Source organism: Myotis lucifugus, unplaced genomic scaffold, assembly GCF_000147115.1.
Source record: "Myotis lucifugus unplaced genomic scaffold, Myoluc2.0 scaffold_1, whole genome shotgun sequence".
Lineage (NCBI taxonomy): Eukaryota > Metazoa > Chordata > Mammalia > Chiroptera > Vespertilionidae > Myotis > Myotis lucifugus.
The window spans coordinates 27,347,615-27,371,940 of record NW_005871049.1 but is presented as its reverse complement, the minus strand read 5'-3'; the positions used below and the strand labels follow the sequence as shown (position 1 = coordinate 27,371,940).

The 24,326-nt window shown below is 33.8% G+C and overlaps 1 protein-coding gene across 5 annotated transcripts in view; it reads left to right on the top strand.

Annotated features, from left to right (window-relative positions):
* Positions 1 to 22,294, top strand: part of RXFP1 (relaxin/insulin like family peptide receptor 1) — an 81,673-nt gene extending 59,379 nt beyond the window's left edge. For 3 of the 5 annotated variants that reach the window (XM_006081853.3, XM_006081854.3, XM_006081855.3), the window contains 9 exons: positions 5,232 to 5,303; positions 7,404 to 7,475; positions 8,399 to 8,470; positions 12,857 to 12,928; positions 13,990 to 14,061; positions 15,819 to 16,048; positions 18,591 to 19,001; positions 19,697 to 19,915; positions 21,905 to 22,294. In XM_006081853.3, the coding sequence (XP_006081915.1) occupies positions 5,232 to 5,303; positions 7,404 to 7,475; positions 8,399 to 8,470; positions 12,857 to 12,928; positions 13,990 to 14,061; positions 15,819 to 16,048; positions 18,591 to 19,001; positions 19,697 to 19,915; positions 21,905 to 22,203 (1,519 nt within the window). In that variant the 3' untranslated portion in view covers positions 22,204 to 22,294. The remainder of the gene's footprint in view (positions 1 to 5,231; positions 5,304 to 7,403; positions 7,476 to 8,398; positions 8,471 to 12,856; positions 12,929 to 13,989; positions 14,062 to 15,818; positions 16,049 to 18,590; positions 19,002 to 19,696; positions 19,916 to 21,904) is intronic. The other 2 variants (XM_006081856.3, XM_014456414.2) reach the window with 2 other exon arrangements.
* The last annotated feature ends 2,032 nt before the right edge of the window (positions 22,295 to 24,326 follow it).

Sequence of the window (24,326 nt, the reverse complement as noted above, 5' to 3'; positions counted from 1 at the left end):
CCACACTCTCTCTAAAGATAAATGGAAAAAGAGATCCATGGATGAGGATTAAAAAAAAAAAAGTAAGGGGAAAATTAGAGTAAGAAACTATTTTTGTAAGAAGTGACAACTATCAACCTGATAATAAAGTAGGAGGGAGAGGTACTATAAAAAGCAGACATAGTAATTCAAAACATACTGTAGTTTGGAACTATTTAGGGGAAGGCAAATATCTCAGAAATAATGACTTGGTCCAGAGGGCATCTTGGTGTAGTCATTATGGAAAGGGCAAATTAAGTTTAACATCCTGTGTTGTAATTAAATTTTGGTTCAGATCAATACATTAATAGTTAACCATGCTCAGTAATCCAAACTTAGTCATAAGTAAATTAGCAATGAAGGAATCATGCATTGAGACCAGAAGCAAATATGGGAGATACTAAGCTTTCCCTTTGCTTTAAAAAAGATAGCTATATATCACTTCAGATAAAAATAAAAATTATTAAGATTTATTACTAAAAAGTGGACTTTTAAAATTGTTAAGTTTTAGCTATCCAAACAACTCATTCCATGTACATTCCTGATAGTGACTGTCACCCCTATTTTAATGCTAGTAATAATTTTTACTTTATAAGTATTTATGTCTTTTAAAATAATTTTAATATCTTTACCTTGCCCATGAACTTTTATTTAGCAAGTATAAACTAGAAAATCTGATAGATGCGTTGGCCAAAATAAATAAATAAATAAATAAGTTTAACTCTGATTTAGTGAAAAAATACACATAAAATAAAAAGACATATGATAGCCCAGGATAATATGCTTGCAAAATATATGACAGACAACAGATTAAAACTTTTAATATGGCTCTTTCAAAGCAATTTTTAAAACTGTAAACAATATAGTAAAGGTAGAGAAATTTTAAAAGGAAGCAACATAGGTAATAAATAAGCATATGGACAGATGGGCAATAGCTGAAGGAAGGTGAACTAAATATCAAGGGAGTGAAGTAAACTTTTAATTTGAGATAAGACTGAGCAAGATTATATATGGGTTGAATATTATTATATTCTATATAATTTGAATATATAGAAAACAGGGAGGCTATATTACGGAGCAAGGTACTGGAAGACGTGGAAAAGGATGGAAATGTGAGACACACAGAGCAATGAAATGAAGGAACTAACCTTACTACAATCAACATGGCTCAATTTCAAGAACATAATATGAATTATAAATAAACTATACAGGTTGGGCATAAAAGGATATGGAGAACTATTAACATACTTAATATGTTAACTCTAATTGATGTATATCAAACTGCAGTGTCCCTTCTCAATAACAGAACTGGTTTATTTGGGACAGCAATGTACCCAGCTAAAACACTACCTTCCAAAACTTCCCTACATCTAGAGCTATCCACATGACTAACCTCTAACTACTGAGGCTGAAGAAGTATAGTGTGGCACTTCTGGGAAATCTCCTTGAAGAGAAAAAGGCAGACCTTTCTTTTCCTTCCTTATCTAGAACAAATGGATATTATGGCCAAGCATTATCTTGGACCATGAAGACTAGGACATGTGAACAGTGAATGTGAAAGATCTGGGTTTTTAACAACTTTGTAAAACTGCCATACTAGCTCTGGACTGCCTAATTCTAGATTATTTTTTTCTTAAAAAGAATTCATTATGTATTTATGCTGTTATAGTTGGGTCTCTGTTATATGCATCTGCAGCTAATCCTAATAGATATAAAACTGCAAACAAAGAATGCCCAAAGAACTTTCACCGAAATTGACCATATATTTTAGGACATACACAAACCAAACTCGAGAAAACATATGGAGGGATTGGCCTAAAGCAGGAGAAGGGCCATCTCTTCCTCTGAGACTAGAAAGAGACCAGGTGCACTTACAGGTAAGTCTATAGATGTTGGGCAGAAAGTCAAAGGCTTTTCCCTCCTTGATCACCTCAATATTTTCTGTGAAATAGGAGCCAGAAATGTTTAAAAGGTTGAGAGGAACTAGAGGATAAGGAGGTTTGCATGATTAGAATGCCACTAGGGGATAAGAGAGAAAGTTGAGAAGGAATAGCCAAGATTGTTGGTGTTTTTGTTTTGTTATTGTTGTTCTACAGATTAAAGAACCAAGTTTTTATTTTTGACAAGTTCTGCCATGTATAAATTTGAGAAAAATAAAATGATTAGATTCAGAGGCTCATCAAGTTGGAAAAGTGGTCTAAACAAACAAACCAACAACAACAACAAAAAACACCACCCTTTTCAACTCCCTAAAAGCTAGGAGCTGGACAACAAGGAGTAGGTTTGGATGCTTCAACTAATGTGTATGCTGCAAACCAGATCCCTGCATATCAAGGACCAAAGCCTCTAATTTTAGGAAGAAAACCAAAGCAAATTTACAACTCAGGGTTAAAACAAATTTAAAATTAAATAAAACTAATAATGTAATCAACCCCCCCCCAATTTGTGCCTTGATGTGTACCTTCCACTGATTTTTCAAATTAATAAATAATACCAACTTAAATATAGATACTAGCTTAATAGAAAAAAAAGTGTCATAAGTAGCTAACAAGATCACCTAAGGATATTTTCTGAGGCTTAGCATCACCACCTGGTGGTAGATTCATGGAACAGCAATAAATATTATGAAAGGCCTAAGCCTTGGCCAAACCTAATGACCATAAGTGCTTAGTTTCCAATTTAAGAGCATAATAGGAATTTTTCTTTAAAAGAATGTTCTAGAGTATTGTATTCCATGAAGTACAAAAATCCCTTCTACAAAATTCTTGAGTTATGGTACTGCCTCTGTAAAATATCTATAGTGACAACAAGCTGCTTCTCTGAACACCATAGATTGCAAACTTAAACTTAAAATGTTTTGTGTCCTTCAACCAGTAAATCTAATTTTGCAACCTGATACAACATAAGAAAACCCTATATCTTCTACAGCCTCACTTCAAATATATCTCTCGTTTTACCCTTTTCACCCTAGCTGGTTTTGCTCAGTGGATAGAGCATCGGCCTATGGACTGAAGAGTCCTGGGTTTGATTCTGGTCAAGAGCACATGGGTTCGATTCTGGTCAAGGACACATGCCCAGGTTGCAGGGTCTATCCCCAGTAGGGGGCATGCAGGAGGCAGCTGATCAATGATTCTCTCTCATCATTGATGTTTCTATCTCTCCCTCTCCATTCCTCTCTGAAATAAACAAAAAAATATACTTTTAAAAAATAATAATAAATAAATATGCCCTTTTCTCCAAGTGACTTGATTTCTAGATCCCTTGCATCCAGATCTGCCAGATATACTTTGATTTGTCAATATCTATTTTTTATTGCAGTGCCCAAAATAAAACGAACTCACCCAGATGTAGCCTAGCCAGCAGAATATCGCACTTCTATTATTACTACTCATGTTTCCCTTACAGATTTTAGTAGCTGTGTCACACTTTAGCTCATATATTTGAGTCGTGATTATCCCTATAGGTCTATGTTATAGGGTAGGGGTAGGCAACCTTTTTGTGAGTGCGTGCCAAAACCAGCAAAATCTCTGACTCAAAATTCTTCTGTGTGCCAACCCTAATTTTTTGAGAACATGTTATGCCTATTTGATATCTCTTAAAGTGTATGTATGTGAAGAACCTTGAAAAAATAATAAAATTCATTCGAGTGACAAAAACACAATATATGATGAAAAATACATTTATTTTTTAAAGTATACATGTACACTGATAGTCCGACAGAAAACTTTATGACTCTGTTTGATATTATCAGTGGGACTTTTGCTGCTGCATCACTGATGACAGAGATTTTAAATCAGGTTTATATTTCGTGACCTTCAGAGATATGCACGAGCTACTACTTTCATCCATCAGGCTGCTCCTATTACGAGACTTAACAAAATTCATCACTGAGAACAAAGATTCACAAGCGTATGTGGATGAAACCAAAACACTGGTCGGATCTAAGAAGGCAGAGAGAGTTAAGGCAGAGGCATAGAAATTGCTCTTCCCCTCTCTCGTCAATCCATGTCTATGGTCTTTAAGATAACTTGTTATGTAAAATTATTTATTTATCTAAGATGCACCTATACTGAATTTATCTGAAAAATAAAAAAGTCGATATTAAGAAAAAAATTGTAAATGGAAGATTATAAGAGAGGGTTTCGTGTGCCAGCAAAAGTTACTGGCGTGCCATGTTTGGCACGCGTGCCAGGGGTTGCCCACCCCTGTTATAGGGTGACTAGTAAATTCAGTGTTGGTATAGACTGAGGAGATTTCAGAATCAGCATTTACTTTTGAAAGTATATCCCTACCCTCAGCTAATTCTGAGGGTCTTCAAACTTTCACCATAAACCAAACAATAAAAGAGGAGCAATAAAAGAATACCTTCATGATAACTACAAGAGAATAATAAAGCATAAACAGTCTGACAAATTCAGCTGCTTAGACCAGACTCCTGACAGTGACAGAGTCACGTAGCAGGAGAGTTCAAGTAGGGTCAATAGGGTGTCGCAAGAAAATATATACACATACTTTGAATAATTATAAATGCAGTGTTTATTAAAATGCATTTCATCTTCAATATTGAGCTATCAGCTGTTAAAGTGTGAATGTGTTTCTTTGGGACACCCTCTATATGTAATCCCTAAGCTGGGAGTGGACAGCCAAGAATAGCCTGTGGGGATTCCTCTGTAAAAACCTGTGTGGCAATATAATAAAGCAATGAGGTTATTTATAGTGGGAAAGGCTAGTAAAAAAATTTTTTCTGAGGAGTATTTAGGCAAGGGAGATAGAAGCTAAGTATTGTTTTGGCAGTAGTAGCTTCTGCAGGCTGCAGCAAAATAGGGTCACACCACTTAGAGAAATGCCATTGGTAACTCTAGACAGATGCTTAATACAGTCCACTATGAAATCTCTGTTAATAGTGAGTGTCTACCATAACAAAGATTTTCAATTTGACTTCTCATTCTTTTCACATTTCTCAGAATAACATATGTGCCCATATGAACACGTGATATAGATATGGTGATTCAAACAATTTTTACAATTAACTGCGAAAAAAGAAACATTAAATATATGTAAATATTATTTCAGCTATTATGTAAGTGGCTACCTGTAAGAATCTATATAAAATAAACAGCATGTGAAATGATTTTATTAGAAAGCAAATAATTCTCAACCAATTTATTTCTGTCTATGATTAAAATTTACCTTTATCATCTTTTATGTTTCAGGGATGTTGAAGGCAACCATATCCATAATTTAAAAAATATGACTTTTACCTCCTGCAGTAGTTTAGCTGCTTTGTAAGTAATGTTTTATCCTTTTCAAATAATGTTATATCTCTTTACAAAGAAAGTGAATCATTTATGTGAACAGTAGCTAGCATAAACATGCATAGTAATTACGGCAAATGTTCACTATCGGCTTGAAGTTTTTTGAAACTGAAGCACATTGGCAAAATTGCTGAAGTTCAAATTAAGGGTAACCACAGAGTCTCAATAGACATAAATCATCACAATGTCACTGTATTATCTGAGGCCTGTTTTTCCCAATCTGAAATAAAACCCATTTTAGTGGAAATAAATTCTTAGAGACCACATAGAATCTGTCCATGGGCCTCAGTATGAGAAACACTATAAGCAAAAGTCTTACTCTATAAGAATATTTGCTCTTTAAATTATTACTGCAAAAATAGTGAGGGGGGTGAATTATAATCAAAAATGTTTTAGAAATACTGCAGAATGTTCACGCCCTAAGTATATAATTGTGGACACCAGGATAAAGCTTAGAATGTTACTGAGTATCATTTACCCTTATGCCTCTCTGGCCTATTTTAAATTCACACTGCCTCTTCCATGAAAGTGAAGGATTCTGGGGCTTCCTTTAATATAAAAATACAGCTGCCTAATTCACAGTTGATTTTCCCAGGAGAATGTTTTTCAAACTGTGAGTTGCAACTCACAAGTGAGTGATGAAAGTAATGTAGTATGTCCTGACCATAATTTAAAAAAATTAAATTGAATTGAATTGAATAAAAATATCAGAGTGTAATTTCCATAATTAAATGTATTGTTTCAAGCATCTTGGATTGTGTGGTTGTATTTTATGTCCCAAAGTAAAATGCATTTCTTTCACTGTATGTTACCATAGAAAATTTTGAAAACCATCATGTTAGAATATGCAGGACCCCTGTGTATTGGCAATGCAATAGCTACCACTAAAACAACAATAACTTTTCTCCAATTATGTCTCCCATTATAATGGATTCAGGCCACTGAAATATTTGAACTCTTCTGCAGTGAGTTCAGCAGTCCTCAGATGCAGGATGCTCTATATTAATCATGCAAAATAGTTCATATGGTTGTTCACATTAATTGGCCAAAAGAAACCAAATTGCACTCAGCCAGGTGTGGCTAGCGGTTGAGCAATGACCCAGGAACCAAGAGGTCACTGGTCCGATTCTCAGTCAGGGTAGATGCCCAGGTTGTGGGCTTGATCCCCAGTGTGGGGTATACAGGAGGCAGCCAGTCAATGATTCTCTCTCATCATTGATGTTTCTATCTCTCTCTTCCTCTCCCTTCCTCTCTGAAATCAGTAAAAATATGTTTTTGAAAAAGAAACCAAACTGCACCTAAAGAATATGTATCAAATATATATCCAAAAAACTTAGAACTTCTTTTATGTTCTACTTGTGTTTGCTTTTTAAACCTGTGCATGATGTTAATTATGTTTCCTCTTGGTCCAGAGATATTAGGAGGAGGTGGTACTGGTTTGGAGTACTGGGAGGAAATAAATACTTAAGGATGAGACAAGGCATTTCACACAACGTTTAAAGAATTGGGAATCCTTTGACTTTTCTATGGGTTAGTCCTTTATGCCAGCTCGACCACATGAGATCCTGCAGAAGTGAATTGTCCAGAGTTACAGTCATCATTCAGCATCCCAAACTAGAGCTCTAACTTGGTCCAGCTTAGGCTAGACTTCCTTCAGCAACTCCACCCTACGTTACATCAACTTCCAAATATGTATGAACGATATTGTTTAGGGGATATTTTGTTAGACAGACATGCTACGTGGGCTGAAGAAGCGACTCTAAAACAGCTCCCGAATGCTCTCGTGGTCTGATATTCAGACTGTTCTCAAGAGTTGAGATTTTCACTATTTCCCTTGCAAAGCTCTTCCCCATTTCACTTTAAAATTGGAATGTTTTATTTTTGTCATTATTAAAAGATTTGGAAATTTGAGATTAAAATTAGGTTGAGTAACTTATCATACTCCTTCAGATTATCTTGATGTGAAAAGTGCACTATATATAATTACCTTTGTTTTTGCAGGCTGTTCATCTCCTCTAATAACTCATTTATCAAGAAGCTATAATGTGTGTGTTGTTTTTTCACTTTCAGGATAATGGGGGAAAACAAAATTAATGACCTAAAAGAAAATGCTTTTGCACCTCTCCAGAAATTAGATGAATTGTAAGTTTGATTAAACACATAATGATAAAAATTTTCTTTCTACTGTTGTAGTTCATATTTGCTATGTATATATGCTCTTATACCAGCCGTGGGCAAACTACGGCCTGCAGGCCGGATCCGGCCCCTTTTGAAATGAATAAAACTAAAAAAAAAAAGACCGTACCCTTTTATGTAATGATGTTTACTTTGAATTTATATTAGTTCACACAAACACTCCATCCATGCTTTTGTTCCGGCCCTCCGGTCCAGTTTAAGAACCCATTGTGGCCCTCGAGTCAAAAAGTTTGCCCACCCCTGTTTTATACATTAAGAAATCTTTATTATCTTTTTTCCTAGCATAATTTATATACACCTTGGGTCACAAAGGAATTCTGAGAGCATATAAAAATGTGTGTTAATGAAAAATATAAAATAGATATTTGAGGAAAATGAAGTAAAGGAAACATAGACGCAGAGAAAATAATAAATTTAGGGTAAATTTAATAAATAAAATACATCCGACACCACTCTGTTCCACTGCTAGAAGGACAGCAAATTTGTCTTGAAGTTTCCTAAAGAGTTAGGATTCAGAGACCATTAAGATAAATGACTTCACTTTGCTAATTCTGAAACCAAAGGGTAATCTCTGATTCATAAGGAAATTAAACACTGCCATGGGTAACATCCCAACCTATAATAATAGAAGAGAGAGATCAATTAAATCAGCTATTTATATGTCCCTTTTTTAAAATCAGTAACAATTCCAAAATAAGACCCAAAGCATAGAGGCATGGAACAGATTGTCACTCCCTTTTTTAAAACTCTTAGAGTTCTGGTAATTAATATTAGTCATCAATAGCATTGTTAAAAGTGCTATTAATCAAGTATAGAACAATAAATAAAATCTTAAGAAAATAATAGGACTTTTTCAATTATTTTCCTAGGGATTTAAGAAATAATAAGATTGAACATCTTTCACCGCATGTATTTAAGGATCTAAAGGAGCTCTCGAAATTGTAAGACTGATATTTTGTCACTTCATTTCTTTAATTTTTAATTTTTTTATGTTTTAAATTGTGATCAAATATGTACCAATAAAATTACCATTTTAACTATTTTTAGGTGTACAGTTCAGTGGCATTAACTACATTTACTTTATTGTAAAAACATCACCACCATCTATCTCTCGCACTTTTTTATCTCCCCAAACTGAAACTCTATACCTGTTTAACAATAATTTCCCATTATCTCCCCACACACCAACATCCACCACTCTGTGTTCTGTCTATAAATTTGACTCCCTCAGGTACCTCATATAGGTGGAATCATACAATATTTGTCCTTTTGTGACTTGCTTATTTCACTTAGCATAATGTCTTCAGATCCATCCATTTTGTAGCATGTGTCAGAATTTTTGAGTATTATTTTTTCTAAATAATAATATTAATTCTATAATTGTATTTATTTGATTTTATAATTAATGAGTTAATATAATTGTTCACAATAACAATCCACTGTATGTATATACCATAATATGTTTATCCATTCACCCATTGATGGACACTTGGGTTGTTTCCACCTTTTAGCTATTGTGAGTAATGCCGCTATGAACATGGGTGTACAAATATCAGTTCAAGACCTTGTTTTCGCCCTGACTGGTTTGGCTCAGTGGATAGAGCGTTGGCCTGCAGACTCAAGGGTCCCAGGTTCGATTCTGGTCAAGGGCATGTACCTTGGTTGCAGGCACATCCCCAATAGGGGGTGTGCAGGAGGCAACTGATCGATGTTTCTAACTCTCTATCCCTCTCCCTTCCTCTCTGTAAAAAGTCAATAAATTTTTTTTTTAAAAAGACCTTGTTTTCACCCAGCCTGTGTGGTTCAGTGGTCGAGCACTGACCCATGAACTAGGAGGTCACTGGTTCAATTCCAGGTCAGGACACATGTCCAGATTGCAGGCTCAGTGTGCAGGAGACACCAATTGATGTTTCTATCTCTCTATCTCTCTCCCTTCCTCTCTCTAAAATCAATAAAAACATATATATATATTTTTTTAAACCTTGCTTTCAGTTCTTTTCATATGTAGCCTCAGAGTTGTTGGATCAACTCTGAGGTCACATATTCTTAATTTTCAAGAAAATATCATACTGTTTTTTCATAGTGGCTGCACCATTTTCCGTTCTCACTGGTAGTGTACAATAGTTCCAGTTTATCCACAACTTCAACAACACTTTTTATTTCCTATTTTGTTAATAATAGCTATCCTAATGGATATGAAATGGCATCTTGTGTTTTTGACTTGCATTTCCCTAATGATTAATGATGTTGAATATATTTTAATTTGTTCATGCATTTGTATATTTTTTGGACAACTTATAATATTAAAGTATTTTACCCATTTTAAATTGTGTTTTGTTATTGTTCTTGAATTATAGAAGTTCTTTATATATTTTATATATTAAATCTTTCAGATATAATTTGAAAATACACTCTCATTCTGTAGGTTGCTTGATACACAAAAGTTTTTAATTTAGATGTAGTCCAATTTTTCTATCTTTTTTTTTTTGTTGCCTATGCTTTTGGTGTCACATGCGAGAAATCTTTGCCTAATCCAATGTCATGAACCTTTTCCCCTAGATTTTCTTCCAATAGTTTATAGTTTTAGCTTTTATATTTAAATCTTTGATCTATTTTGAGTTAATTTTGTAAATGGTGTAAGCCAGCAATTTTCAACCTTATTCATCTCGTGGCACACATAAACTAATTACTAAAATTCTGTGGCACACACAAAATATATTTTTGGCCAATATGAAAAAAAATTAGGTGTACTATTGATTCATTCACACCAGACAGCTATTGTTAGGTTGGCTGTTGTCATTTTTTTATTTGACAACCTAAGGGAAAAGAGGTCAGTGTCCCTCACTAAATAGTCAGGTTATTGCATGTTTTAAAAATTCTTGTGGCACACGGGTTGAAAATTGCTGGTGTAACCTATGGGTCTATAGTCCTTTTTTTTTTTTTGTCTTTTTTTTTGGTATGTGAATATCTATCTAGTTTTTCCAGCACCATTTGTTGAAAAGACTACCCTTTCTCCATGGAACAGTTTGGCACCCTTGTTGAAAACCATTTGACCATATACAAAAGAGTTTATTTCTGGGCTCTCTATTCCATTGGTCTACACAGGGGTGGGCAAAAGTAGGGTTATGATTGTGAGTACATGAAACATAGTTTATTCCTGTATTATTATTTATTAACTAGAGGCCTGATGAATGAAATTCGTGCAAGGGGTTCAGCCCTCACAGCCTCGGCGGCTTGCCTTGGCCCTTGCAGCCCCAGCTTGGTCCGGAAGGTCATCCAGAAGGACATCTGGAAGGGCGTTAGGCTGTCTGGTCTAATTAGCATATTACACTTTTATTATTATAGATTATTGTATTATCTATTCGTATTACAACTGTAAGCATACTTTTGCCCGCCCTTGTATATCTGTCTTTATGCCAGTACCACATGGTTTGATTACTGTATTTTTGTAGTACATTTTGAAATCAGGAAGTGTGAGACCTCCAACTTTGTCCTTCTTTTTCAAGATTATTTTGGCTATTCAGGCTCCCTTGAGATTCCACATGAACTTTAGGATAATTTTTTTTTCTGTAACCTATATTGGGATTTTGATAGAAATTGCACTAAATCTGTAGATTACTTTGGGTAACATCTTAACAGTGTAAGTCTTCCAATTCATAAGCACAGAATTTATTGATGTCCTCTTTATTTTCTTTCAGCAACATTTTGTTTTCAAAATATAATTCTTTCACCTATATATTGAATTTTCTCCTAAGTATTTTATCCTTTTGATGCTATTATAAGTGGAATTGTTTTTCTATTTTATTTTGGATTTTTCATTGTCAGTGTATATAAATACATTTGGTTTTGTACTTGGGAACTTAGCTGAATGTGTTTATTCGTTATAACAGGTGTTTTTTTTGTGTGTGTTTGAAATCTTTAGGGCTTTCTACATATAAGATCATGTCATCTGTGAACAGAGGTCATTTTACTTCTTCCTTTCTAATTTGGGTGCTTTTTATTTCTTTTTATTGCCTAGTTGCTCTGGCTAGGACTTCCAGTACAATGTTGAAAAGAAGTAATGCACACGAACATCCTTGTCTTATTACTACTGGTTTTAGAGAAAAAACTTCCAGCCTTTCACCACTGACTATGATATTGGCTGTGGACTTGCATATATGGCCTTCATTATGTTAAGATAGTTTGTTTCAATTCCTAAACTGTTGAGTCCACTTTTGTTTGTTTGTTTTATACATTTCATTTTTCAATGTAATTCTTCCTCTCTTTCCTTCTTTCTGTAATCACCACTCCCCAGGGACACCCCTATTCCTCACCCCCACCTAACTAATGGTCTAATCTAGAATAAATGTCTTAAAAAGAGAGCTTGCCCTGAGAAACTTCTTTTAATCAATGATTCTTGTTTCAAGGTGTTGTTTTACAAAGACTCAGAAGTTTTCTACATTCAAATTCTGCTGTACTATCTGACTTACCTCTTTGTTCCTAGCTAGAGCCTTTTACTTTTAATTATGCCTCACAAATTGCTAGTACAACATACCACTCTTTGACATATAATTTATGTAAAAAATTCTCAATGTGATTCTATGAATTCAAATTTTTTAAAATTTACCTTTATTATTAAAAGTATTCCAGCTGTCCCCTTTGTTTGTTTGTTTTCCCATTGACCCCCCTCTACCCGACACCCACCCAACCCAGGCCTTCATCACTCTATTATCTGTGTCCAAGGGCTATGCACATATGCATATAAATTCCCCAGGTTAATCTCTCCCCACCCACCCATCCCACCCCCACCTTCTCTCTGAAATTCGTCAGTCTGTGCCATGCTTCTATGTCTAGGTTTTTCTATTATTTAAACCATACCTGATTCTAGGCAAATGTGAAGTAGGTATGGCTCCTCTCTGGGTATACCCTACCATGTTTCTGGTAGGAGCTATTTCTTGACAACTCCACCTCCATGCTCATGTCTTAGTCCTCTCTCTCTCTCTCTCTCTCTCTCTCTCTCTCTCTCTCTCTCTCTTTCTCTCTCTCTCTAGTTCTCTCTTTATCTGTAGATAGACAGATGATAGATAGATAGATAGATAGATAGATAGATAGATAGATAGATGATAGATAGATAGATTAACTTACACAATTATAGAGTACTTCCTAAGAGCCAGGAACTGTTTTATCTATATTAATTCATTTAAATGCTAATGTACGCTATGAAGCATGTGCTATTACTGTACTTTTTTTGTTGATGTTTAAAAGTAACCCAAAGTTAGCAGATATACTTTATGTATCCTCAAGCAGTTTCTAGAAATAACTTATTGCTGCCTTTTTTTAAAACACAGGAGTCTTTCCTATAATCCAATCAAGAAAATTCATGCAAATCAATTTGATTCTCTTGTCAAACTCAAGTCTCTGTAAGTATGTGCTTATGGGGATGTTTTATGATAAAATTGTTATTTGTATACTAATAGCTAATAAATTCTATGAAATAGATTTATAGAATCTTTCAAATCAGAAGATTTATTCCCAGGATATTAGTTAAGCTCCATAAAAACATATATAATGAGTGCACACTGGACTATAAACAGATAACTATTGGTTTTATCTTATATATTTGTAAACTAAAAATTAGATAATGATGAATCATTTCAAATTTTTCTATAATCACCAGGAGCTTATATTGGATTGATTGCTTCAATCCTCTGAAGGCACCTATGCATATTCATTCCTCCATTTGCACTGGATTTCTAAGATTTATATGCCCATCTTTATTCCAAGAGAGAATATTCTAGATTACATAAATCATTCCTTGTACCATAAAAACATATTCTGATAGGACCTAAGAATTGCCTTAAAAGATAAGCTTCAGCCGAAACCGGTTTGGCTCAGTGGATAGAGCGTCAGCTGCGGACTCAAGGGTCCCAGGTTCGATTCTGGTCAAGGGCATGTACCTGGGTTGCGGGCACATCCCCAGTGGGAGATGTGCAGGAGGCAGTTGATCGATGTTTCTAACTCTCTGTCTCCCTTCCTTTCTGTAAAAAATCAATAAAATATATTTTTTTAAAAAAAGATAAGCTTCAGTTCATTTAAGTGTTCCCTTAGCAAAATGACATTTTATTAGAAACAAAATATTTTAAAATTATTAGAAATTTTTCAAAAATATAAAACTCCTCTGCCATTTTAATATTCTCTAAAAGATAGTGCTTGTTTATTTATTCTGCAAACATTTATTGAGTGGTTACTATCACAAAGCATTGTGCCTCTATTCAAATAAATTCAAATAAGGGAGATGTATATGGGTATATGTGAATAACAGAATCAAAAAGGGGTTGGGGAAGTGCCTAAGGCAGGCTGAGTACGAATGTTTAGTTTAGAGTATATGTTAACTAACAGCATTTTATTAAATTGTCCTTCACAAAACCTCATTTTATTTTACCCTGTATAACATGTTATTTTGAGAATTTGATATTTTTAGCAGTCTAGAAGGAATTGAAATTTCAAATATTCAACAAAGGATGTTCAGACCGCTTATGAATCTCTCTCACATGTAAGCAGATGTTTTTCTTGTTCTTCACCTTGATTTTAATATTTTATGTTTCCACATGTATTGTGCTAATGCATCCATACCCAATCCATCCAATCTGTTAACATTTTCTAGTGACTAAGTTGCCTAAACAATAATTAACTCTTAAGTGTTAATATTGAATGGGGTGACATTTAGTTTCCATGGTTTGGTAGAATCAAAGATTTTTGAATGTCAGAGAACATGAGTATGGAGGGAACCCACTCAGCTTTGTAAGTTCTCCTCACTCTTATACCACTCATAAATATTGATGTTTGCCCAATGATCTGGTAATTTGTACACATAGTATAAGTGCTACCAAATAAAGTAGGAATTATAAGCAACATAAGATAATTATAAATAAATAATTGCTATAAATGGAGGAAGCTAAAAATGCCCTCAATGTCGGGACATAACTGAAGCAAGTGTGTATAGATAACACGGTAAACGAAAAATATTTTATTCAAACAGTGTGTCTGATTGTGCCATTGATTAGATGCTTTAGAAACATTTTCTTTCATTGAATGCAGTCTTCTAACAGGAATTAGAATGATCTCCTTGTCAGAATAATTAATTCTCAATAACTTAGAAAGTGTCATGTCAGTCACCACCACTCTATAATCTTGCTTTACATTTTAAATCTAACATAAGACAGTCTGTTTTTGTTTTCCATTATTCCTCAGAAATAAGACTTATAAAAGTTTCCTTGGTTCCACACAACATAAAATACTTTGATTAAATTAAGCAAATTAGAATTTATTGGAAGAAAATGATATAGCTCCCAAAACCCAACAAACTCAAGAAACAAACTTGAATTGAGCAGGAATCATGGCAGATCTAGGTATGCAGGCAGCAAGAGTTAAACAAGACAATTTACTGTAATTGTCAAGCTTTTATCTTGTATCACTACTAACTCTTTATACTGTAAAGATCATTTATATTTTTGGCCAGAGTACATAACTTTAGAGGCAAAAAGATCTCACTTTATCCCAATTTCTGCATTTATTAGAAAATTTCCTAGCAAATAATGTGCTTCTATGGACGATTCATCTCCTCCTGCTGATACTAATACCTATCTCATGGAGTTAATTTGAGAATTTGTTCCTGAAACCTAACAGATGCTCAATAAATAGTGTTGGTGGTAACACAATAATATTTTTTACTATCCAGGTAATGTCTTTATCCAGCAAGGGAGGTCTCTCTATTGATAAAAGAATTCCCTCCACAGATATGTTCCAAAATCCAGTGTAAGAGATAGGCATACTAGCAAGTGGTTATAGGACACGCAACTTCTGTAACAAAAAAGCCATGGAAGCACAGAGAAGAGAGCACTTAACTCTCCCTTCCCCAGAGGGTTCAAAAGCAAGATCAGTGGCAGCAACAATAGGAACCATGTAACAGTGCGTTTACATATACTAAACACTAAAAACCCAAAATATTTTCATTGGTGGGTTCTCTCTATCACATGTTAACAGTTTATTTATATTCTAAGACATGGCTAGCATTTGGATATTCATTACGCCTACTTGCTGCTCTCACCTACATGCTCTCACCTCCATGTTCTTTTACAATAACAATCAAGTTAATGAGAATTAAACTTAGGTGTAAAGCTTCAGTATTCCTAATGAGTCTCATTAGTAAGATATTTTCTTTCTACTGAGAAATTGAAGAAAATACATATTTATGGATAGTGAGGCCAGATTACATTTAAAATCTTATTTTACCTCCTCTTTGCATGCCAGCTATTTTAAGAAATTCCAGTACTGTGGATATGCACCACATGTTCGCAGCTGTAAACCAAACACTGATGGAATCTCATCTCTAGAGAATCTCTTGGCAAGCATCATTCAGAGAGTGTTCGTCTGGGTTGTGTCTATAGTTACATTCTTGGGAAACATCTTTGTCATTTGTATGCGACCTTATATCAGGTCTGAGAACAAGCCGCATGCCATGTCCATCGTATCTCTCTGCTGTGAGTATTTCCTGACTGAAGAGGAATTCTAGTTTCAAAATATCGAAAAGCGTTGCTATTCGAAAATTAGTAAACAGGGACAGACATAATTATGAGATTTTAAATTTTTCTCCTTTTCGCTTATATATTGTTTTCACATTCACTACAATGCAAATAAAATTTCTTTAGTGATGAGAAAGAAAATAAGTTTTATTTTATTTTTCCAGTCCCCCTATCCCCCTCCCCTCTGACAGCTGTCAGTCTGTTCCATGCATTCATGCCTCTGGTTCTATTTTGTTCATCAGTTTATTTTGTTCATTAGATTCCACATGTAAGTGAGATCGTATGGTATTTGTCTTTCTCTGACAGGCTTATTTCACTTAGGGTAATAATCTCCAGGTCCATCCATGTTGTTGCAAAAGGAGAGATTTCCTTCTTTCTAACAGCTGTGTAGTATTCCATTGTGTGGATGTACCACAGCTTTTTTATCCCCTCATCTTCTGATGGGCACTTGGGCTGTTTCCAGATCTTAGCTATTGTAAATTGCGCTGCTATGAACTTAGAGGTTCATATATTCTTTCAAATTGGTGTTTGGGGATTCTTAGGATATATTCCCAGAAGTGGGATCATTGAGTCAAAAGGAGGTTCCATTCTTAATTTTTTTGAGGAAACTCCATACTGTTTTCCACAGTGGCTGCACCAGTCTGCATTTCCACCAGCAGTGTACTAGGGTTCCCTTTTCTCCACATCCTCGCCAGCACTTGTCATTTGTTGATTTATCGATGGTAGCCATTCTAACAGGTGTGAGGTGATATTTTATTATGGTTTTAATTTGTATCTCTCTTATGATTAGTGACCTTGAGCATTTTTCATATGTCTATTGGCCATCTGTATGTCGTCTTTGGAGAAGTTTCTATTCATGACCTTTGCCCATTTTTTAATTGGATTGTTTGTCTTCCTGGTGTTGAGTTGTGTATAAGTTCTTTACATATTTTGGAAATTAACCCCTTATTTGATGTGTCATTGGTGAATATGAAAATGAGTTTTAAAAGAAGAAAACTCAATCACTTTACACAGATTAATGAAGTTCTCATTTATTACTCTCCACATAAACAAGCTCTTATTTATTAGTTTTAGTTTTCTTCTCTGGCAGCATAATATATTAATAAAGCTTGTAAATCTTTTACTATGGATAAAACCTTTCATGGTCATATTTTATATCTAGAGCTATATTTACTTTTTTGTTTGAATGTCCAATTCATAAATATTGACTTAGTTGTTTTTCTGGACTCTGAGATCCTAGAATCTTTTGCAGTCATAATTTGAAATATCTACAGAAAATGTTTTTAGTTCATATGAAATATTTTAAAGTTTTTGAAATGTGATCACAAGCTAATATGTTAAATGAGGACTACAAAGAAAAATAAGCATGAAACTAGCCATCAGGATGTTCATAGTGTAAGGAAAGTGGTCTACAATTTACCTATATTCTCTCAAGCAACCATCAATCTACATACTGTGTGCTGTCCCATGTCTTAATCCTATCCTCATTCAAAGTCTAATGTCCAATTGTGTGAGGGTTTTTTTCATTGCAAGCTACCTAAGAAATGATTTACTACTTTGTATTGTTAGTATTGTTAGTTACAAAATTTTGAGGACTCTCAATTTCCTTGGTGAAGGCCAGAATATAATTTCAGTATTTAAGGATTAGGGTCAGCCTTATGATTTATACACTGATGTGATTTTAGGAACTTTGTGTAGACTGCTTGTGCAGTCAGAAAAAAACCTTATCTACTTTCGGATATGTAATGTTTGCTTAAAAAGCAAATACACTAAGTAGGGCAATACATTGACAGCTAATTTGGGGGATGGGAGGACCTAAAATGAGACAGAGAAATGTAAAAAAAAAAAGGGAACTGAGAATCAGAGAGACAGGCCTGCTTAGGCCAGCTCTGAGTAAATAATGTAAGCCCCCTGAAATTGTACTGACTGCAAAGCACGTCAGAATTATTCGTATTCTAAATTATGGGCTTCAAAATTCAGTCATTCCTCCATCACAGCAACTTCTGGATTATTCTCTCTGGGATTTTGGATGATGTCTTTAGCTTGTTAAGCTGGGAGAATTTCAGTGGAAGAGGTGAACCAAGTAATAACATCCCCATCTTGGTCCCTAATCCAATGCTCAATATAATTGCATTTTATTCCTTTATTCAACACTTTGGGTGATGGAGCTAGAATGAAAAACATAACAGACAAGATCCCTGCTCTCACAGATTTAATGTTCAAGGAGAACAGAGAAATGATTACTTTTTAGTTGTAAAGGACGTATAAACATGGTTATCAAAGAGAGTTGAAGAAGCTCTTACCCATAAATGAATTGTTAGAATAAAAATTAGCTGCCCCAAGACGGAAGAAACTTGGCTAGTTTTGTTTTTGTTTTTGCTAAAATATTAGATATATTATGTATATATATTATTACATATACTCAAATATTAAAACTTATTGATAAGTCTTTTATACCTATTTATTTCTCTAAATTTGTGACATTTACTGACCCCTATAGGTGCTGACTGCCTAATGGGAATATACTTATTTGTGATTGGAGCCTTCGATCTAAAGTTTCGTGGAGAATACAATAAGCATGCACAGCTGTGGATAGAGAGTTTTCATTGTCAGCTTGTGGGATCTTTGGCCATTCTCTCTACGGAAGTATCAGTATTACTTTTAACATTTCTGACAGTGCAAAAATACATCTGTATCGTGTATCCCTTTCAATTTTTAAGGCCTAGAAAATGCAGAACAATTACAATGTTGATTCTCATTTGGATTATTGGGGTTATAGTGGCTTTCGTTCCATTGAGCAATAAGGAATTTTTCAAAAATTACTATGGCAACAATGGAGTATGTTTCCCTCTTCATTCAGAAGACACCGAAAGTATTGGAGCCCGGATTTATTCCGTGACAATTTTTCTTGGTAAGAAAATCTGTATTATGAGCCTTTTCATACAAATGTTACAATAAATCACAACATGAACCTCGTTATGCCATCTCATGTTTACAAAATTTTTATATGAGATCTTCTAACCAGTTTTTCTCATTGACATTGGGGGTGAATTCTATCAGAATACCCTAAAGGGATTTTTCAAAATTTTCTTTAATCATATAAATTCCAACATGATGCACCTTAATAAAAGACAAGACACTAAACACTTGTATATTATGCATTCACCCTAATAATACTAAGCAAAATATATTTTAACTCTTTGCCTTTATACTATAAACAAATTCAAAGTAGCCAGACAAGTTTTTGGCTTGAGTACACGTACAAGTGTTTTCTCTTGTAATTTTTTTCAAAATATAATAATATAAATGAATTATTACAAATATAATACAAGAAAGATTAGTTTTAATAGGCCCAATATATTCATTGAATCACTATCATCTCATTTTAATATGCCATTTCAAAATTAAACATTTTATCATTCCTCATTACTTCAAAAATACTTCAAAATCTTAAAAATTCATGATTTCTATATACCCTAGCAATTATGAAGAACAAAAAAAAATGTATTGGTCTTTGTTTCTTAATAACAGCTAAGAGTATTTTTTTTTCTTTTGTTTTGAAAGAGTATTTATATACATTAACAATAACCTTTGTGTTCTAAATAGGTATTAACTTGGTGGCATTTATCATCGTAGTTTTTTCCTACGGAAGCATGTTTTACAGCGTTCATCAAAGTGCCATAACAGCAACTGAAATACGGAATCAAGTTACAAAAGAGATGACCCTTGCCAAACGGTTTTTCTTTATTGTATTTACTGATGCATTGTGCTGGATACCCATTTTTGTACTGAAATTTCTTTCATTGCTTCACGTAGAAATACCAGGTACTACTTTTTTCTTCTTTATGTAAAAACAAAAATAATGTATCTGTTTCTGCAGTGTACTTCTAGGAAAGAAAATTAAGATCCTTAACACTAACTCGTTTCAAGAAATATAAGTGAGTTACATGAACTTCAGGTTCTCTTCACAAATAAAATGTTCACTGGGAGGAAGCCGGTCAGTTATTTCCATAAATACCTAAAACCACAATTACTATTGGGACAAAGGAACAATGACTCAAATATATTATACTCAATGTAGTGAAATTTTGGTAATCCCATGCTTAAGATGACCAGAAGGGAACATAGATGAAAACAATGATCAAATAATTATTTATTTCAGAAGGTAAGATATTTTTCTTCCCTAAGTACATAGCAATTCAAAGAATGTTACCCCAGAGTATGAGAGGTGACAGAAGAAAACACTCTTGATATTTAAAAATAATGTGTATCATACTCATTACGATGGCTATCATTTAAAAAATAACAAGTATTGGTAAGGATGTGGAGAAAGCGGCACTCTTATGCTTTACTGATAGGAATGTAAAATGGCACCACTGCTATAGAAACCAGTGTGATGGTTTCTCAAGAAATTAAGCATACAATTACCATATTTCCCAGCAATTCCACTAATGGGTATATACCCAAAAGAGTTGAAAGCAGTAACTCAGACATTCATACACCCATGTTCATAGCAACAGCATTCACAATCACCAGGGTCCATCAATGAATAAATGGATGAACAAAATGTGTTACATACAGAAAATGTGTTACATACAGAAAATGCAATGTTATTCAGACTTAAAAAAGAAGGAAATTATGATACATGCTACAACATGGATGGACCTTGAAAACATCATGCTAAGTGAAGTAAGCCAATCACAAAAGGACAAATATATGATTCCACATCTAGGAGGTAACTAGAGTAGTCAAATTCATAGATACAGAAAGGTTGTAAATGGTACTGTTAAGGGTTGGGAGGAGAAGGGGATGTGGAGTTATTAATTGGCACGAAGTTTCATCTCGACAAGATAAAGACATTTTGGAGATGCATGGTGGTTATGGTGCACAATAATGTAAAATGTACTTATACACTTAAAAATGATTAAAATTGTCAATTTTACGTTATGTGTATTTTACAATTTTAGAAATGTGCAAAATCCTGTTAACTGTATGTATAGTGCAGTATGTATTCACATTGTTAAAAATTTATAAACATACATTTTTAATTTTGTTTTATCCCATGGTTTGTGATAATAGTATCTGACATTTTATAAGCAACAAAGAAAAAAGACAGCATTAATTAAATTCTAATAAAAATTTGAGCATTTGGTAGATGCATACATAATATAGTGATTTTCTAAGATAAGGTTAGTCAAAGATGTTTTTATTGAAATAGCTAGTGAAAAGTCTAAAAATGCATACCTATTTTTAAGAACCATATAGTTGAAAAGAAATTTATCAAATATAAGTATGTGTTCTGAGCAATATTATATGTACTAATAATTAAAATATTTCAAAAGGTATGATTTAATACTAAACAATAGTTTTTTGTCTCTCTCTGACTTTCCCTCTCTCTTCCACTTTCTCTAAAAAAATCAATGGAAAAATATTAAGGATTTTAAAAAAAGAATTTAAAATAATCTTTATGTGAGTAGTGCTAAAAAACCTGAATCAGAATATTAAATGGAATCATATTTTAATAATATATAGTCATTTGATGGGAAATATTTCTACCTTATAGAATAGTTTCTGATGTATTCAAGAAAAGCTATTTAGCAATGAACCCTGGTTTTTTGTAGCACAAACACTCCCCTCAAACACTGGCACATTGGAAAGATACCCTGGAAACACATATAGACTTGGTATTTAATTATGTGACAACCTAATGGAAAAATAAACACTTGAAAGAGGCTGAGGTACAAAGAAGGGAAAGGGGTTTCTATAACTTGCAAACATCCATAAATACTAAACTATGTCATTTTTCTCTTCCAGGTACCATAACCTCTTGGGTAGTGATTTTTATTCTGCCTATCAACAGTGCTTTGAACCCAATTCTCTATACTCTGACTACAAGACCATTCAAAGAAACAATCCATCAGTATTGGAATAACTACAGACAAAGATCTACTGGCAGCAAAAGAAGCCGGAAAACATATACTCCATCACTCATGTGGACAGAAATGTGGCCGCTGCAGGAGATGCCACCTAGATTAATGAAGCCAGCTCGTCTCACAGACTCCTACGAATTGTCACTAATTTCTAAATCAACTAGACTCAATTCCTGTTCATAACTGACTCTGACCCCCATTGGGATGCTTCAAAATGGATTTATTAGTATAAAATGAATGCCACAAAATTAATAATTTACATTAATGGCTAAGATAAATTAGGGAAATAAATTATTTTGATAATATATATATACTAGCACATATTTTGCATAGGAAATTTAAGAAAAATCTACTTCAGAAAGATTCATTCTTTTTTAAAAATGTTTTTATTGACTTTTTTTTTGAGAGAGAGAGAGGGGTAGAAAGAGGGATAGAGAGATAGAAACATCAATGAGAGAGGAACATAATCAACTGGCTGCCTCTTGTACAGTCCCACTGGGGATCAAACCCACAGTCCGGGCATGTGCCCTCACTGGGAATCGAACTGATGGGTTGACGCTCAACCACTGAGCCACACCAGTCAGGCCATTCATTCTTTTTGCATTTCTTGAGTACCCACTATATGCATGGCACTGCAGTAAATTCCTGGAAGTAGACAGTATAGAACCTTCTCAATGTTCAATGTTAAATTTTGTCTACAACCAAATATACATAGTGCATCTGCAGCTCCTATGTTAAGGTAGAGCTTTATCTGTCATGCATATCATGGACACTTTCAAATAAGGGTTTAATACACAGTATAATAGCATCAGAGAAAATGTCTGATTGTTTGCAAAATATTCTGTTTTAAGAATTCATCTTAACTCTCTTCAAGTCTTCATACACTTTAGAGCCAACATGTATTTATTACTATGAAAAAAAAATGTTCTGATATTAACTCAAAAGCTTATCATACAATTACCATATGCTCCAGCAATTTCAGTCCTAGGTATGAACCAAAGAGTTGAAAACAGGACGCGGATACTTGCATGCAAGTGCTCTTTGCAACATTACAAACAGTAGTCAATATATGGAAGCAACCCAAGTGCCTATCAACTGATGAACAGATAAACAAAATGTAGTTTATACATGTGATGGAATATTATTCAGCCATAAAAAGGAATTAAGTTCTGACACATGCTACATGATGAATGTGAAATAAGCCAGCCAATAGGACAAATACTGTATGATTCCACTTGCATGAAATATTTGAATAAGCGAAGTCATAGAGACAGAAAGATTAGAGTTTACTGGGGGTGGGAGGGTTGGGAGGGTGATGCTTAAGAAGTGGAGAATATCTTTTTTGGGCAAAGGAAAAAGTTCTAAAATTGATTATGGTAATGGATAAATAACTGCGATTATACTAAAAGCCACTGAATTATAAACTTTAGATTGGCGAATTTTATGGAGACATGAATTATATCTCAATAAAGCAGTTAAACAGAAAAGAAAGAAGAGCTAGAATGTACATTCAGGAACTTAACTTCAGGAAGGAAAAATCTAAGTACATGTTTTGCTCTAAAGACAAAATAGTTGTCATCAAGAGATGGATTCACCTCCTGTTTGCACGGCCAACCAGATCTTAAGATGCTACTTTTTTGCTAGTTAATTCTTCTGGTCTCTGAGCTATAGGAATCTTATGCTTTCAGAATTTAAAACCTTTAAAAAGGAATAAAATGTTTTCAAGTAGTTTTAACTACAACAAAAATGTTTGAAACATGAAAATACTGGACTCAAAAACATATTTATTGAGTATATAATTGTATAGGTTTATTTTGAAAATAAATTACCTGAAAATTAATTCTATTAAAAATATGGATTGCTTTGAGTCCTTTCTGTTCTCTTAAAATGGTTCCAGTTTTTCTGCATGAGGAATGTGGTATACTTTCAATAAAAATCAAATAGAAAGCTATAATTCTGCTTATAATATTAAATTAACTACTTAGATTATTAATTTTTTAAAAAGCTTACAAAAGTACAAATACATTTAAATTATTTGTTTGGATTATTTATTAAATTTTACTATTTTTTTAACACCTCTTGATTATTTTTTTAAATTTTTATTGATTTGTTGTTCCACTTACTTATGCATTCATTGGTTTATGCTTGTATGTACCCTGACTGGGATCAAACCTGCAACCTTGACATATCAGGAGGACGGTCTAACCAACTGAGTCTTATTACTAAAGTAGTATTACTATTATTGAATAATGGAATGGAAAATTATTTTTCTTAAAAAGAGTATCTAGAAAAGAAAAAGCAGTAAT